The sequence below is a fragment of the Bufo bufo genome, chromosome 1 (assembly GCF_905171765.1).
Source record: "Bufo bufo chromosome 1, aBufBuf1.1, whole genome shotgun sequence".
Taxonomy (NCBI): domain Eukaryota; kingdom Metazoa; phylum Chordata; class Amphibia; order Anura; family Bufonidae; genus Bufo; species Bufo bufo.
Genome location: NC_053389.1, coordinates 264,462,572 through 264,480,729, shown reverse-complemented (window position 1 = coordinate 264,480,729; position 18,158 = coordinate 264,462,572). Strand labels below are relative to the sequence as shown.

At 41.3% G+C, this 18,158-nt stretch overlaps 1 protein-coding gene and 1 long non-coding RNA gene across 7 annotated transcripts in view; one reads left to right on the top strand and one right to left on the bottom strand.

The window, feature by feature from the left end:
- Positions 1 to 18,158, top strand: part of CALD1 (caldesmon 1) — a 187,009-nt gene that overhangs the window by 143,222 nt on the left and 25,629 nt on the right. For 5 of the 6 annotated variants that reach the window (XM_040439192.1, XM_040439193.1, XM_040439190.1 and 2 more), the window contains 5 exons: positions 5,291 to 5,416; positions 8,010 to 9,231; positions 10,362 to 10,433; positions 12,355 to 12,494; positions 17,570 to 17,807. In XM_040439192.1, coding sequence (XP_040295126.1) covers positions 5,291 to 5,416; positions 8,010 to 9,231; positions 10,362 to 10,433; positions 12,355 to 12,494; positions 17,570 to 17,807 — 1,798 coding nt within the window. The remainder of the gene's footprint in view (positions 1 to 5,290; positions 5,417 to 8,009; positions 9,232 to 10,361; positions 10,434 to 12,354; positions 12,495 to 17,569; positions 17,808 to 18,158) is intronic. The other variant, XM_040439195.1, reaches the window with a different exon arrangement.
- LOC121007142 overlaps positions 1 to 18,158 on the bottom strand; it is a 50,220-nt gene that overhangs the window by 10,808 nt on the left and 21,254 nt on the right. The window lies entirely within an intron of this gene.

Genomic DNA, 18,158 nt, shown 5'->3' with positions numbered 1-18,158 from the left:
TGAAACCAAGATTGAACTTGTTGGCCTCCGTTCTAAGCATCATGTTTGGAGGAAACCAGGCACTGCTCATCACCTGCAATATCATCCCTACAGTGAATCATGGTGATGCCAACATTACGCTTTGGGGGTGTTTTTCAGCAGCTGGGACAGGGTGACTGGTCAGGGTCCAGGGACAGCTGAATGGAGCAACGTACAGAGATCTTAATGGAAACCTGATCCAGTGTGCTCTGGACCTCAGCCTAGGCCAGTGATAGCGAACCTATGGCACGGGTGCCAGAGGCGGCACTCAGAGCCCTCTCTGTGGGCACCCGCACTGTGAAAAAAGTCTATGGTGTACCAATATGCCTTAGACTTTTCCTGCCATTCATCAGCGCAGGGCGCACTATGAACAGCGCAGGCAGAGCACTAAATGTAGCTATTATAGCTAAATGATAAAGTACATGGAATATATACTATATTGAACTATAGTATTCAGGTTAAATTGCCGTGTTGGCACTTTACGATAAATAAGTGGGTTTTGGGTTGCAGTTTGGGCACTCGGCCTCTAAAAGGTTCGACATCACTGGCCTAGGCCAAAGGTTCACATTCCTTAAGTATACAGCCATGACAATATAGCAGTGGCTTAGGCCCTATTACACCTGCAGATTCAGCAGGCAATTGTCCGGAGGGAGGCGTGCAGCGATCGCCTACACAGCATGAGGAGGAGTGATCGTTATGCCATCGCTTGTCCCCATACCGAATCATTGTTGGCGGCAGCAGAGTGATGATTACATGGCACAATCTGCTGGTGGCAAATGATTATTTTTAAACATGTTGAACGACTCCGATTACCCGATGAAAAAGCGTTGGCTCATTCATTGGGTAATCCGCGGCAGCATTACACTGCCAGATCATCACTAATGAACGTTTATACGAACGCTTGTTAGGGATGATCTTACTGATTACCTGCAAATGTAATACGCCTTTAGGGACAACTCTTTGAATGTCCTTGAGTGGCCCAGCCAGAGCCCTGACTTGAATCAAACATCTCTGGAGAGGCTCTGCAAAGAAGAATGGCAGAAAATTCCCAAATCTAGGCGTGCAAACCTTGTGGCATCATACCCAAGAAGACTGAAGGCTGTAATGGCTGACAAAGGTGCTTCAACGAAGTACTGAGTATTGGGGCTGTATGCAAGATTTTTTATTTTTTTTGCTTTTTAATAAATTAGCAAAGATTTACCACAATCACTTCCTCATCATGATGTATTGAGTGCAGAACGATCAGGAAAACGTGATATATATTTTTTTTCTACCTACAAAATGTAAAAAAAAGGCCGCATGCACATGACCGTGGTGTGTTTTGCGGTCCACAAAACACGTATGCCGTCTGCGCGCGTTCCGCAATTTGCGGAACGGCACGGACAGCCTTCAATATAAATGCCTATTCTTGTCCGCAAAGAGCGGACAAGAATAGGACATGGTATTTTTTTTTTTTGCGGGGCCACGGAACGGTTGCGGCCAAAACGGCGGCTCGGATGCAGATCAAAACAACGGCCGTGTGCATGAGTCCAAAATGAAAGGTTTTGAAGACTTTCCAAATGCACTTTAAAACATCACCAAAATTTCTTAAAAAACATAAAACCTTGATTTAAAAAATAAAACACTCCCTTTAAGCACCTTCAGGCTGAGGTACATGCAACGAAACCTTATCCTACACTCAGGAGCTCCAAAAAGAACAAATCAGGCTTTTTTTTGTAAAATTCCTCTCTCTGTAGTTCTTGGAATAGTCCAGAATGAAACCACTGTGTAAAAACTGCTGCTGGGACAATTTAATATCCCAGAAGTCACTGCTGCGGCCCCAACCTTTATCAATGTTTCACTAAAGCTAAACATATTGTTTCAATTGAGTGAATCAACTTGGGGTGGTGGGTGGAGGGGCTGATAACCGTCTGTTCATGACCTACAGTTCTCCTTTCCAAACACATGCTCATCATCGTGGTAATGGTTGTTAGGGGGAATTGCTTTTTATTGCACATACATTGTCCTAATAAGGGAAAAGATTTCAACTCTTTTGGAGATGCAAAAAAAACCCTAAAAAACTGTGTGAGACTTTAATGCAAACTAAACTGTTGATTAATGAGGATGAGGTATGGCCTCAGCCTGGCTCACCATTGAGTAATGACTGTTTTACGGGGCTTGTAAAGTAGTTGTAGACTTTTATTTTATTTTATTTTTTTCACTCAATACCAAGTTATCTGAATTAACATTTCCCCAGCCATAGCTGTCATGTTCTCTCTTCATAACAGATTGTTCTGCTCTTAAACCATCATTGATACCGGTTGGAGGATTCGTTTTTTTTTTTAGCAACAGTTCCCCTTTTGTCCATGGGCTGTGCCTGGTATTGCATCTTTCAAGTAAACATGGCTGAGCTGCATTACCATATGTTATTCATGGCATAAAAATCATGTTGATATGAAGGATCTACCTTTAAGAATCAATTAAACCGCAAAGATGAGGAAGAACTTGTCTAAATAGAAACCGCTAAAGTACCTCCATTTAGATTGCCATCAGAGTGCCCCCAATAAAAAGACTGAGCAGAATACTCCCCCATGAACAGTATCAGCATTGCTTCTATAAACAGATTAATGGGGTTATCTCTTAATTACGCAGCCTCTTCCTAGGTCATGTGATGTCATCGTACATTGGTCACATAGCCTAGTTGCAGCTCAGCCCCATAGAAGTGAATAAGACCGAGCTGCAATACCAGGCACTGCCACTGTACTATGTCCGGCGCAGTGCTTGGAGAGATGCAGGCAGCCGGCTGCGTTCACCAGAAATCCGGTGAGCGCAGCAGCTCCCTGGAACAACAAAGGATAGTGCTCCCTTGTCATAAACGGGCTAAGCGGAGCGCCCTTGTCATAAACGGGCTAAGCGGAGCGCCCTTGCCACATATGGACTAAGCGGAGCGCCCTTGCCACATACGGACTAAGCGGAGCGCCCTTGCCACATACGGACTAAGCGGAGCGCCCTTGCCACATACGGACTAAGCGGAGCGCCCTTGCCACATACGGACTAAGCGGAGCGCCCTTGCCACATACGGACTAAGCGGAGTCCTCCAATAAGGACTTTTAGAAGAGTTGCAGATTATTAACCATAAGGGTTCCAGAGTATGAGAACATTTACATTTTTGGCTGTAGATACTATAGATCTTTCATTCTTTTGTCTTGTAAATTATAACATTGAGTTCTCGTGTGAAATCGCTGTCCTCTTAGTGAGTCACCTTAATAAAATAACATGAAGCAATTTCTATCTCCGGTGAGGTCATGCCACCTGTATGATAAAGGTGTCCATTGTTGGGGGTGGGGCAAATTTGAATCAAGTGATACAACACAGAATGTTCAAAATAACAGAGCAACATAAAGTACAAAATCCACTGTCTCTCCTTGCTGCTTAAAAAGATGTTTCATTAGAAGGTCTATGAGCCTGTCTTCAGCGCTCTGTGTGAATGTGTCAATCTCATTTTAATGATCGGTGAGAATCTCAACACTCTGACCCCCACATGTTCTGCTCATGTGAGGCCTACACATGTGCTCATCTTGTTATGGTAGCCGTATTAGAGCTTTCTTTTTTTATTGAGCCATGCACCAATTTATACATCCTATGACCAGATGAGTGGCTTCAGCAGCCAGAGTACGAGGTGATAGTAGGAATAAGGACTGCGAGAATCATTGAAACAATGCAATTGCTTTATTTGACTGCCAGTCTATGATTGATATACAGTGGCTCTCCCTCATCTATTAACCAGACTGGATAGCAGCTACATAAAACATCTCTAGAGGACCTGTTATTACCTTTTCCCTGTGGAGGCGCTCTTGGGAAATTGAACACTTGCAGATGGGTTCTCCCAAATCAGACAACCCCTACTGCAACTAAAATACCGCTTTCATATTACCCCACCCCACCACCACCGCCACGTTTTACAAGCAAAGGTTAATACCCTGCATGACTTGCTAGGATTTTTTTTTTAGCTCATTTCTGGCTCAGTGACTTGGGAAAGGCCTTAGGTAGAGAAGACCCAGGTCACAAGAATGTTTCCTTTTTTTGTTAAAAAGCAATTAATTGTCTAAGAAAGTGACTTGGCTGGAGGGCCTCCAGTATTTTATATGGCTTACATTGCCTTGCATACATTTTTAATGCAACAGATTAGGTATCAGCCCAAAGAAAAGGAAACGGCTTCAGTTAGGAAACTGTATCCTTTGCTCTGGAGAACTGCCGGTATGAGGAGGATGGAGACGAGAGATGGATAACAGGTTTGGTTTTTGATAAAAAATAAAATCTAAATAATCCAGAGCATGAGTTATTTTCTTTGCTTTTTTTCATGTGAAAGCCTATTTTCCCGTAATTCTTCATGACAGGGGAGCATGATCATTAGCTTTTGACCCTAAGTTATAGAATACTGGTGGCTGGTTTGACCGGTATAAATGCATCTAATAAAAGAACCTGAGATGTTTGGAGATGTTTTTGACTTTTTGACCCTATGAAATGTTTGTCCTTTGATGACCAAGTGGGTTCTTGGTTTTTCCATAGTTCAAAGGTTCATCTGGTTGGTTGCTATGAGCAGAGTCCGTGTTTTAATTGTGCTGATTTTCATAAATTGTCCTCTATTGTCTGTTTTTGGGGGTCAGTAAAAGGGAAACATTCCCACTGGGAGATTGGGGTGATTTATTAAAACTGGTATGAAGGGAAACTGGCTTAGTTGCCCATAGCAACCAATTAAATTCCACCTTTTCTTTCCAAAGGAGCTCAGAAAAATGAAAGGTGAAATCTGATTGGTTGCTATGGGCAACTAAGCTAATTTTGTTTTTTACACCAGTTTTGATAAATTGCCCCCAATATCTTTATAGTATTGGTTAAATACCTTTATTGGCTAATGGTATGTACTAAAGTGCACTTACTAGGGGAACATGAAATGTTTTTGAGACCATTATTTATCATCAGAAGATTCCGTCTGAATCAGTCCAGATCATGTAGCAGCTAGGATCATAATACAGTTCTGTACTGGCACAAGTCACTATATGTTCCAGCTGACCATCAAATGTGAGAATTCAATTCAAATGCACTCTGTACGATCTCTTAGTATATTTACTCATTTCTATTGCACATTTATCTGCAGACACCACTAGTATTCCCAGCATAATGCTCTGCAGGACATAGTTTTGTTCCTATAGAGAATATTATGCATTGACTGTGCAAAATGCATACCTGAGAAATGATCTGTATGTTCTAAACCTGCACTTTGTTTATGCTGTAGAGTAACCTATGAGAGAAATGACGATGATGAAGAAGAAGCTGCAAGAGAGAGACGCCGAAGGGCTCGCCAAGAACGGCAACGGCTAAATAAGGATGACACAGAAGGGCATGATGGAACTCAGAATAGGTAAATCCAGCACACTTATGTTCTCTACTGTATTAGGGTACTTTCACACTAGCGTTTTTCTTTTCTGGTGTTGAGTTCCGTCACAGGAGCTCCATACCGGAAAAAAACCGATCAGTTTTATCTTAATGCATTCTGAATGGAGAGCATTCCATTCAGGATGCATCAGGATGTCTTCAGTTCAGTCCCTCTTACGTTTTTTGGCCGGAGAAAATACCACAGCATGCTGTAGTTTTCTCTCTGGCCAAAAATCCTGAACACATGCCGGAATGCCGGATCTGGCATTAATTCCTATTGAAATGCATTAATGCCGGATCCGGCCCTAAGTGTTTCAGCAAAACGGATTAGTGCGCAGACCATTAAATCTGTGAAAAAAATAAATACCGGATCCGTTTTTCCAGATGACAACCGGAAAGTCGGATCCGGTATTGCAATGCATTTGTGAGACGGAACCACATCCGGATCCGTCTCACAAATGCATCTGTTTGCGTCCAGAGGATGCCTGCCAGAATCCTCTGCCGCAAGTGTGAAAGTACCGTTAGACATAGGGAATGACTAAACTTGTTGAATCAGAAAACCAAATAGTCTGTGCAGTTTTGAGAGTTGATCCTGTTGAGGCTGATGAATGGAATTATTTTATTGACCAGCATTTTTTTGCCCACCTCATGTCATTAATATACTGTATGATAGAGGGCACATTTTGCAGTTCAATTTTCAAAGGTAAACCGAGTGGTCTGAAACACCAACATTAAAGGTCATTGGCCTTTTACATATGACTAGAACCATGATAAACTTGGGCTGCAGTATGATGGATAATCCACAGAAAATGGAGAATGCTTCACATGTGTTTACCCTCCCCCTACACACATTCACCCCTTTGCAGCTGGGATATGCATAGCCCAAGAGCACATCAAGGGATGCAGGACCCTTTATTCAAAAGATAGAGATCAGAACAGTGGAACCGTCACCTTTTCAGCTATTTAGGATACATTTTAGCGATATGCCTGAATTTTCTATATTTGGAATACCGCCTTTAGGGAGTGTTTTAACTGGCTTAGAACCATGAGTTCCCCACAAGCGATAGACTATCACACAGTGTGCAAATGTACAATCCATTCCTGGTTTAATATGATATTGTGACCCATACCTAAAGTTATACAGAAAAATCCAGCACTTCATGGTAGAGATTATTATTGGCACATTCTTGGTTGGACTGGCAGACCAGAAGACCTTGTGATCCTCAATTAGGCCCAAATTGTGGGGCAATCAGAGTGCAGCCAAAGCATGAGATCCAGAAGAGAACAGCCTCATCTAAAAATTTCACTGGGTGGATTAGTTAGATTAGTAGCTGGTGTTGGGTTATTTAACAAATGTTAGTAGGAGTTGTCATTCCGTTCTCAAATCCACAGTACCTTATTATGCAATGACACATTCTTAGTTATTGCTGCATAACATAGCAAATTACTATTCAGGACGACGTAGCATGACAAACTCCTATAAGGGTATCGCGCAACCATCCACATGTATCGTTCCACTGGCACCACCTCAGTAATAGGGTATCATTCCACAGCTCTAGCAGGCATCCATAGCTCTATAGTAACGTCACTTAGTCCTCCTTTGGAGTTTGAGCTTCAGGTATAGGAAAAGGAGTTGAGCCACCAGTCGGTACATAAGTACCTGTCATAGCACCCTGGATTTAAACCCCTGCAGATTAAGGGAGGAATAAGCCGTGGATCTGGAGGACAGCAGAAAGGAAAGCTAGGTAATGAATGATTCTTTGTGCTAAGCTGTATCAAGGATACCCTATTACTGAGGTGGTGTCAGTGGAACGATAGGTGCGGATAGTTGTGTGGTACCCACTAGCTGTGTTTTACTTGTCTATCTGTTTCCTGCAGCAGTTGTGGTACTGCAGCATAGTAGATTAGTAGCTAATAACAATGTACAAACTCCCGTACAATATTCAAACTCCTATCTGGGTTGTATTTGCAGCCATATACTGTAGATTGTCACCCAGAGAATACACAGAATCACCTTATATGAACCGTGTGCCCTTGAAGATTCTATCTCCTTTGCTATTGGGTGGTCAACCTGTTCTGGTCTCCTCCATCCAGGGGAACTGCATTGTTGGCAAACAAGAGGGTGACGAATTGGCCAATGGGTCATTCAAACAAACGTTAGTCCTTCTTGCCCTCAACAGCATAATCATGGACCAGTTTGAGAGAGGGGAGCCTCTTTTCTATTATTTAGTTTACCCATAAATATGCAGGATGTTTTTCCTCCATTATATTTCACCATCTTATGGTAAAACTCATGAGAAAACATTAACAAAAACAGAGATCTTTCTGCAAGAGCAGAATGGGATGCTGGAGAACTATAGATTTGCTTGCATAGATGCATATCTTGTAGATGGGAATACTAATTTTATATAATATGGCTCAAGGTTCAGTGAAAGCATAGTATAATCTAAATATTAAAATAGTGTGGGTATTATAAACCCAGATTAGTTGTTAGTTCAACCAACCTCTGGATGCTGCTAGTAAGGTAGGGGTCTGTCAGATATATTTATTGTACCTAAACTTTTAATTTATTTTTACAGCATCACAGGAGACGAGACCAAGTCTTCTTCAATAACAAACACTGACCTTTCAGTGGATGATGAAGGTGCATTGCTGGAGAGACTGGCCAAAAGAGAAGAGAGACGTCAGAAACGTCTAAAAGAAGCTTTGGAACGGCAGAAAGAGTTAGACCCAACCATATCTATTACACTCAACGAAACTATTTCTATCACAAAAAGTAGTAGAAATGGAGAAAATGAAGTCCAAGAAAATGATACCTCGCCTAAAGAACACAATACTGAATCTTATACAGGCCAACATGAAGTTGAAGAGACTGAAACTGTTGACAAGTCCTTCAAGACTAATGACAGAAAAGAGGAAGAAGTAGAACATGTAGAAACAGAAGAGGTTGAGGTCAAGCAGGATATACAAGAAGAAGCACCTGAGGAACCTCACATAGAGGAGAATCAGGTAGAAGTAACTTTCCAAATTAAGAATGTAGAGATGTCTACAGTTGAGAAACATGGTGAGGTGAGGATAGAAGCCATCATCACAAGAGACAGTGAGAGGGAGCATGAGCAGAGAGAGGCAGAAGAAATTAGAGAATCAGCTGAGGAAAGGGAAACACTTGAGCAAGAAGCAATACAAGAGACAGCAGAGAGGGAAAGAGATGAAGTAGAAAAAAGGGCTGCTGAAGAAAGAGAGAGGCTGGAGGCAGAAACAAGACAGGAGGAAGCATGGAGAGAAAGAATAGAAGCAGAAAGGAAAGAACTTGAGGAAAGGGACAGACTTGAAGAAGAGGCAAGACGGGAGGCAGCAGAAAGGGAAAGGCTTGAGGCAGAGAGAAAAGCGGAGTTTGAAAGGGAGAAGTTAGAAGCAGAGGAAAGAGAGCGACAGAGAAAACAAGAAGAAGAAGAAAGGAGGGCAGCAGAAGAAAGACAAAAGGCAGAACAGAGAAGGGCAGAGGAGGAAAGGAAAAGACTAGAGGCAGAGGAAAAAAAAAAAGCAGTTGAAAAGAGGAAAGCAGAGGAGAAGAAGGCTGCAGAGGAGAAGAAGGCTGCAGAGGAGAAGAAGGCTGCAGAGGAGAGGGAAAGGAAAAAAGCAGAGGAGAAAAGGGCAGCAGAAGAGAAGAGTAGGTTAGAAGCCAAAAAGAAAGAGGAGAAGTTAAAAGGAGAAGAGAAAAAAGATGTGAAAGCTGACGACAGACAGGTAAAAGGAAAGAAGCTGGAGGACAAAATGCAGCCAGCCTTCCTCAGGAAGCAGGTACATTATGCCCACTGTAAACTTATTTTGCACCTGTGTTTTGAAAAATGGAATGGCAGCAATAACTTGGGGTCTTGTTAACACCCTGCAGTTCTTTAACATTTGCTGTCACTTTCTTTCATCTTGCTGATAGCTCAGACTTGTACTGGCATATAAACACCTTGCTTACAACTATCACTGCTAATACTGCACAACTAATCACTATCTACACCCTGTTAGTTGAGGGACCATAAAGCATGTTTGTGAGACGTTCAGCTGAATTTTTTTGAGTGCTACAGGTTTGATTTGCCTCACGTTTGGTGTTTGGGCACGCTTGCATCAAGCATTTGGTGTGTATCACAAGCTTCAATAAGAACTCTTCCATGGTGTTTCAGTGTGAAAACCATACCTTAAAAAAATCCAACATTTATTTCATATACAGAAAAAAGCCAAGGACCTTTTTAACTGGACAAAATTTGGTCACCAGACCACCAAGTCAAAACCAGGTTTTGCTCCTTGCTCTTCATGCAGTCAGGGCCATGTGATCCCACCTGGTGCCAAAGGCATGAAGTTGGATGCTAACACCGATGGGAAAGGGTGACCCTGATCTAAGGAGTAGTGGGTCCCCCATTGTCATGATCATGGGGGGCCCAACAGTAGGACCCCCACTAATCTAACATTTATCCCCCGATGGATAGGGGATAAGTTCTCACAATTAGAATACCCCTTTAAGTAACTGTAAAGACAAGCTTGCACATCCCCAGAATGTTTGCTGGGAATTGTTTTTTCTTTGTAAAATTGTCCACTTATAGATCTTCTAGACCTTTTAGGCTTGCCAAGGCCCGCTATATACATTACTTTTTGTTAACTGATCCTACAGTTTTTTTGGTCAGGAATTGGCAACAATCTAGTGTCTATGGGCACTAGCAATACTTTCCTGGAATGAGCATTTTGCATTATTACGGGACAAAGATAAAATTAGCGCCCATATGAACAGTGGTATGGTTCAAGTCCAGGCATGCACACAACCGAATTCCACACTCAACACGCCGGCATTTTATCAAGCGCTAGATTGCCTGCAGATGCTAGAGTGCACCTTGTCTGCTCGTAATCTCATAGACTTTTCTGAAATCTGTGAAATATCACGCAAGGGAGAAGACAAAGAAAATAAATTTGAAGCTAAAAAAGATGACAAAGGTCGACCTGGCTTCAAAAAAGAGGAGGTAACTATATGGCCACTTTTATTTTTTATTTTCTATTCTTATTATTTTATTCATGCTCAATCAATATGGTGGCACGTCCTGTTGTCAAAAATGGCTGCCTTATTACATATGAGAGTAACGAAAATACAATTATTTTCTTTCTCCTTACCAATTTAAATAGTTTACAGTAATGTGTATATTTGTACTTTTAGTTTACTGACCCTTTGATTATCAGATGTTACTGTGTATTAACTGTACTTTTAAGACTACTTTTACCTTTTCCCTGTGTTAAATGTTTAACAGTATTCTCTGTAATACAGTATACTAGCTCATTTTCAGTAATACGCTGTCTGAATACATACTATAACAACTGATCTTTCTTAAAACTCCAACTAATTTGTTAATCCATAAAAATGCCCAATTGTGCTGCATTACATTTTATTACAAACACAAAGTGGTGCAAGTATACTGCATAGCATGGTAAGTACATACTGTTCTGACTATAAGACTCTGCTTTTAGCTACATCTAATAGTCTGATCACCAGCGATCATCTGTAATCTGTGAAATAACCAGTTCAGTTAACCTGCAGCGCCACTACAAGAAAAATAAAGAACTGATGTGAGAACTGTTTTCACACGGATGTGCTGGGTCCTCCAGAGCAAGAGGTGCATTTTGTAGCCTCTCTTTGCTTTGCTAATTGGCAAAGGCACTGAACATAGATTTTTGTTACTGCAGAATTCCCTAATAAAATACAGTACTCCCTCAAGTTACAATATGAATTGGTTCCTAGATGATCATTGTATGTTCAAACCATTGTATCTCGAGTCTCTAACTCTATGAAAAACTAGTAATTGGTTCCAAAGCCCCAAAATATAATCCCAAGATGAGAGAAAATTATCAATTAGGAAAAATAAGCAGATAACTAAGACATATAAAGGACAAGCTGTTGGAAACTGTAAATCACTTTCTATGATGAGGACAGGAGCTTCTTCATGGCTCTGTAGAGCACACAGTGTACCAGAAAAATAAAAACTAATTTGAGCTGGCATCCAAAGAAGCAGCCCATCTTGGCACAGATAGAGAGCAGTACAGAAGATGTAGTACCAAACTGTACTGTAAATAAGAACTACTAGACAACCAATACAGGTGTTTTACCTGAGAAATGGTCATGTTGATTGGTTGTATCTGAGTTTGAGGCACTGTATGTTGAGTCTAGTTTCAACTTGCGATGGCCTAGGAAAGACCATTGTATGTTGATCCTGAGGCCATTGTTTATTGAGGGATCACTGTATTTGACATTGGGTGTTCTAGACTAGACAGCCCCTTTTAATAAGTGATTTTTAGGAAATTGCATTGAATATGATACTAGCAGTTTAAAGCTGACCAATGTATGATCAATGATCACTCTTAGCAAAGAATAAACAATCAATAAAGTGATAAATATTTAAACCCAATGTAGTAGACTCTGAGTAACCTCCTAAAACCATAGTAAAGTCTATACAGTGTTCACTAAGACTGCAAGCAGCACAGAGTGCCTATCAGGGATACTGGTAGACCTGTCAAATGGTTGAAAGTGGTGATCAGTGGTGCCAAGAGACCCATGGGCCCCTGTTCACAGTTACTAACGACTCCACTGGTCTCTTATGGTGTTGCACTCCATGTCCTCCATATAGCACCATATAATAGCCTCTCATTTACACATTTTTCTTCATATGTCTCTGTTTAGAATCAGAGGTACAGTATGACCATGGGTTTGTATGGGTGCTGTATTATGGCTTCATATAACTCAGAACCTGTTTGGAGCAGTAATGCAACCATGTGAATGAAGTCACTGAAGAAACTCGTGCTTGCAGTCATTATTCTAGTGGCCAGGGCTCATGCTATGTTCTGCACCAAACTTACTTGTTGTTTTCTTGGTCTCCTAAACTTTTTTCTGACCAGGTTAAGGATGAGAAAACAATTAAAGACAAGGGAGGAAAGGAAGAATTAAAGGCCAGCTGGGAACGCAAGACTAAAGCTCAAAATGGAGAAGGTTTACATGAAGTAACACCACAGAAGCTTAAGCATATAGACAAGTTTGGGTAATAAGTGTTTTCCATTAACCAAACAACTTCATATCTGGTTTCAGATACTTTAGATGTCTCATCTCCTGTTAAAGAACCACTCCCATGTTTTTTTTTTTTTCAGACTTGCATTTCAAATAGATATTAAACCTCCTTTACTAATAAAGTTACATTTTGGGGGGTCATTTATTAAGACGAGCGTTTTAGGCGCCAGTAATAAGTCCCTTTCCAGGCGGTAACTTTAGTCCAAAAGCTCAAAGATCCAGCTCCACTTCAGTAAAGGAATTCTTTTATTTTTGCTTGCGGTAAAAACACATCCAGTTTACAAAAAGTCTTGTTTACCCGTTTCGGGCTACCATAAGACAATTCAAGCCCTTACTCATGACACCGTAAGACATAAAAAAGGCGGTATTTATAAGGAAGGTTGCACCTGTCTTCACTAATTGTGGTCACATGATTGCAAACACCCTCAAAAGACGCCACACCTTAAACAACCCTTCACTACAGAAAACGAAAAAACCATACAATCAGTAAAAAAATCCTTGAGTTATATTAGCTTGAAATAAATTATTTAAAGGAATCATTCATAAATATGGGAGGCTGCAGGAACTCTACACATATGAACTATTGCTGTAAAATTAAATCGAAACGTTTATTTAAACCCTCTGGTTGACGTGTATTTAATTCAGAGATCCAGAAGGATTCTCAATTTAGTAATTTCCTTCTGTGGTCTCCTCCTCTTTTGGGCATTATAACCCTTTCAATGCCTTGTACGACCAGGTCCGATGGCAGACAGCAAAGTGCAGACTAGCAGCAGATACATTGCGGCTGCCATGATGGGGCACATTGGAAATGTGTTTGCGTACCCTGGTCTTGATGGCATTGGTGGTGCATCCCACATATTGCAATTTGCATTTTCCACATGTAATTAAACAAACCGCATAAGTAGTGTTACAATTTAGATATGATTTCATATGGAAAAGTTTGCCATTTGAGGTTGAAACAAAGGTAGTTAAGACTGACATATGAGTGCAACAGATGCATCTATGATGTCCGCATCTGTAACTCCCCTTAGTTGTTAACCATACAGGCTGCATTTTTCTTCTTCTCTGGTATAAACTAGGACTAACATAACTGGCAATAGTGGGCGCCCTTCTAGCTGCACATTTAACCCCATCTGCGACTATATCGTTCCACTCTTTATCATAGGCTAGGATAGGAAAATGTTTTTTAATGATATGACAAATTTGCATAAACTCCATGCTGTATTGCGTGACAAATAAATTGCTGAATTTATTTCTGTTATTTTTGTTTTTATTTTTGGTATTCATATCTGTACCATGGGACTCATCACTATCAGGCAAATTTTCCTGCTTAGGATAAATAAGAGAACTCCTCTCAATATCCGTCACCTGCCGTATTGCAGCTGCCACTTGTTCTCTAGCATTGACTCAATTTGGGTCTTGTATAGGCCACTATCAATTGCAACAACCCGCCCCCTTTATCAGATTGCTTAATTACAATGTCATCCCTTGTTTTCATTTGTTGTAAAGCCTTTGGCCGCTATATAGATTCCTGTGTGGAGACCATCTCCTTTAGTCTTCATCATGACACACAGGAGATCTCTTTTTTTGGATTTGCGCCTGAGGGGGGATCCCCTCACCACTAAAATCCATACGTCCACATATAGAAAGCCATTGGCTGGCTTTACTACTCTCCATGCTACATCCTGTCACCCCAAACATGTAGCCAATATACAAAGGGGTGAGATAATTTGTGCAAGAAGGAATTGCACAGATGTGAAGAGTTTCAGGATTGAAGCTGAGAACATTGCCCATAGATTATCTAAACGTGCCTATGCTAGAGAACAAGTGGCCGTTGCAATACGGCAGGTGACGGATATTGAGAGGAGCTCTTTTATTTATCCGAAGCATCTCCACATCAGCATAGAATGCTTACAATCACTAAGCTGCAAAGGCCTTTTGACATCACATGGTTACATGAACAGATCAAGTCACTCAGAAAAATGAAACAACCAGCAGATGCACAGATCTATGTTAGCTTTTCTATAGGCCCCTTTATATTAGGAAATTAAACAAAATTAATTTGATCAATTAATCAAGTGTTTTGATGTTTGGAAGTCTGAAAACAGAGGTCACATGACCGAGTGACATCATAAGGTCCTGTCAGGACGATGAGAATACAAACTTCCAGGAGGAGGATCAGTGGATGGAAACAACATTATGGAGGAAACGTCCACCCTCATTTACACTCTCCTCTTTAGGACAGCAGTATTCTGGGACTTGTAGGCAAAACTGCAGCAACATGGGATTTTGACTCAGCAGCAGTCATTTTTAATAAATATAGTAGAGAGAAAAGGCAGATAAAGATGCAGACCAGTACAGGAGAACCAGTGACTTGTAGCAGGGATGAAGCAACAGCTAGAACTGTTGACATACTTGTAGAGATATGGTTAGGTTTAAAGCAAAACAAAATGATGGAAGTGCTTTATTAAAATGTCTTCCTCCCCTAAGACTATGTGTAAGGTGACCTAGTTCAGACTGTCTTCCTGTCATCTGTCTCTCTTTATAGGGCTGTATTACACATATTACTTAAATGTTGTTTAAAGGGTCAAGCATTGACTTTACTCAGTAAGTAGCCCTAGAGGGACAATTTTCATCTGTTTCCTAGAGACCTTTGCTCAAAAGAATTGGTCACAATAACTTTTCTGTGTGTGGTGCCCTTATGGTTGTCTCTACTGAGGATCTAGGCGGATTGTGTGCAACCATCTGGTTCCTCATGCTCTTGCAACCTGGCCAAACCTAGACTTTGAGCTCTGACATTTCCAGGGCTCAAAGATTGGGAAATAGGAGACCTTCACCTTTTGGAGATGGTTTATGATTGACAGCATTCTTCTGCATTTTTTGTAGCACTTGCCAAGTCTTGGAATACAATGACCAGTTAAACAACCAGTGCATAAGCTGAGGAGCCAGAGATACTGTAGCAAGTATCTCTTATAATTGCCATTGTCAGTCTAAAGTCTATAAACTATTGACACATATACGTGTTTACTGTATCCTCACTATCCTGGTGTTCGACTCAAGGAACGATAAGAGGGAAAGTGTTTCCATTAAGATCAGTACATGGACAGTACTGAAGATGGCCTTTCCCACAAGCAGTACTTGGCACCTATCCACAGAATGGGTGATAAGTGTCTAAAAGCTGGGACCCCTGTAAACCACGAGAACAGAGGCCTTGGGATACCTAATGGAATAAAGCAGCAGTTGGGCTTTAGCACTGCTGCTCTATTCAGATCTATGGGGTTGACAGAGGTAGCCAAGTGCTGCACTCAGCCATCTCCTTCAGTGCCATAGAGTCTAAGTTAGTGGCAGCACATTGTCGACCACTGCTCCTTTCAAATGGGGGACACTGGTCCCTTGTAATGTTTGGGAGTCCTAATAGGTGGCTTGTAACAAACCTTTATTATTGTTTTTGCCTCCATGTATCTCTACCCACAGTGACTCCACATGTGCATGTCCCTCACTTACATCTTCACCGAGTGTGAGCTTTACATAAAGGCAAACCCCTCCCCCTCTCCAGTTTTGACAATCCTGTACTTTAACCCCCCAGTCATAGCTATCATCCAGTCATGTCCTCCTCACACATCACTAATTCCAGTTCCCCAGTTTTATTAGTCAAGCTTTTTACACTACACCTTTTCTTCTGAACTGTTCTAGTCCCTCTCTTCAATTCCCCCCAGTCCCATTACCTCACTCCAGGTCTATATCTGCACTATCTTACCCTCCTATAATGTAATTACCCTCCCCCCAAGTCCCTAGTTTAAACACTCCTCTAAACCTCTAGCCATCTTCGTCAAAACAACTGCACCTTCCTCATTGAGGTGCAGCCCATCTCTATGATAGAGCCTCTAGCCGACAGAGAAGTCAGCACAGTTCTCCAGGAACCCAAATCCCTCCTTCCTTATCAGCTTTTGAGGCACTGCTTAATCTCCTGCTGCCTCTCTGATGTGGCTCGTGGTACAGGTAGTATTTTGGAAATCCGCGATATGTTGAACTCAAGCACCAAGAAGACAACACATCTTTTGACGATCCCGTTCTTTTTGACAGATAGCCCTATCTGTACCTCTAATGATCAAGTCTTCCACTACCAGCATCTGTCTGGCCTGCCCTGCTCTCCGGGTCCCCTTCTTACTGGAGCTGACATTCCTCTAGCAGAGGAAGTATTTTGCTGCAGCAGTCCTATCCCTGAACTGAACATCCCCTTCATCTGCCAACCATGCAAACTTGTTGGGGTGTGTCAGATCAGGACTAGCCTCCTTGGCATTCTTCCCTCTACCCCACTTTCTAAATGTTATCTAGCTATCTACCTCACTTTCCTGATCCTCCATGCCACCACCTTCCACCAGCCAGTATTAAGAAATTAATCAGCACACTATGTTCTAAAAATTACATAGTGTTGGGCATAAGGTGGGACTTCAAATCTATGTATTATGTATGTTCTATGACAACCAAATTGATCTCATGATTCTCGTCTATCAAGTTCAACATCGAGTCTAAAAACTACATAACTCATAGGAAACCAGCATTGGTGTAGCACACATATTTGATGCACGCTAAGCTAAGTTGTTTGATCTTGTCCTATATTTGGATGCTTGCAGCCTTTTTAATTCAGATTCCACAGCTGCTGGTTGACACTTCATATTTATAATTGAAAGAGCTTGGAATGAACTTCTAATCTTTGACCCAAAAAAGGCCTGGGAAAGCAGAATTTGTAAAGCAGCTATGGTTTTCATGAACATCTTCATAGAAAACATCCAATGAGTTTTTAAGGGCCAATCTATTCCCATGAAAGGATATTTAGTAATTTTTTTCAACTTACATTGCCCTGCCAACCAATTTTTTTTGTTTTTACTGTCTTAAATTCAAGATAGACCCAAACAGAGGGCGAAAACTCCATAAGACACAAATCCCCCTATTTGAGCAATTTAGCATGAGTTATTCTAACATCAGTGGTATAGTAAACATGTTAAAATGTTTTTGGAAAAATAAGATTGTTTTATTTTTCTGTTTAAGTGGTGCGAAAGGACAGCCAGGTTCTGATCAGATGGACACTGGGAAGAAGCTAGATGAACTCAAGCGTCGTAGGGGAGAGTCAGAAACCGGAGAGTTTGAGAAGCTTAAACAGAAGCAACAAGAATCTGCCGTGGAGCTGGAGGAGCTGAAGAAAAAACGTGAGGAAAGGAGAAAAATTATGGAAGAGGAAGAACAAAGAAAGAAACAGGAAGAAGCTGAGAGGAAGGCTAAGGAAGAGGTATGATACAGTTATTACTAGTAGCAACTTAAAGGGTCACTGAGTTTTAGAAACATATATCAAAAGTTTTGATTGGTAGGGATCTTAGTGCTAAGACTCCCACCGATTATTAGAACAAGGATAGAGCAGTGTTTGCATATCGCACTCCTCGCTGCAGGAAGCAAAATAGAATCAGAAGAAAGTCTTTGGGCACATCTCAATTCTGTCTCCTGCAGCAAGGGGACAGATCACAGTATGCTAGCGCTTCTCCTTCTTTGTTCTAGCATTTGGGGAGTGGTCTCAGCACCCAGATGCCCACTGATCAAAAGTTTTGATATGTCTATATGACATATAAAAAGTTTTCTGAAAACT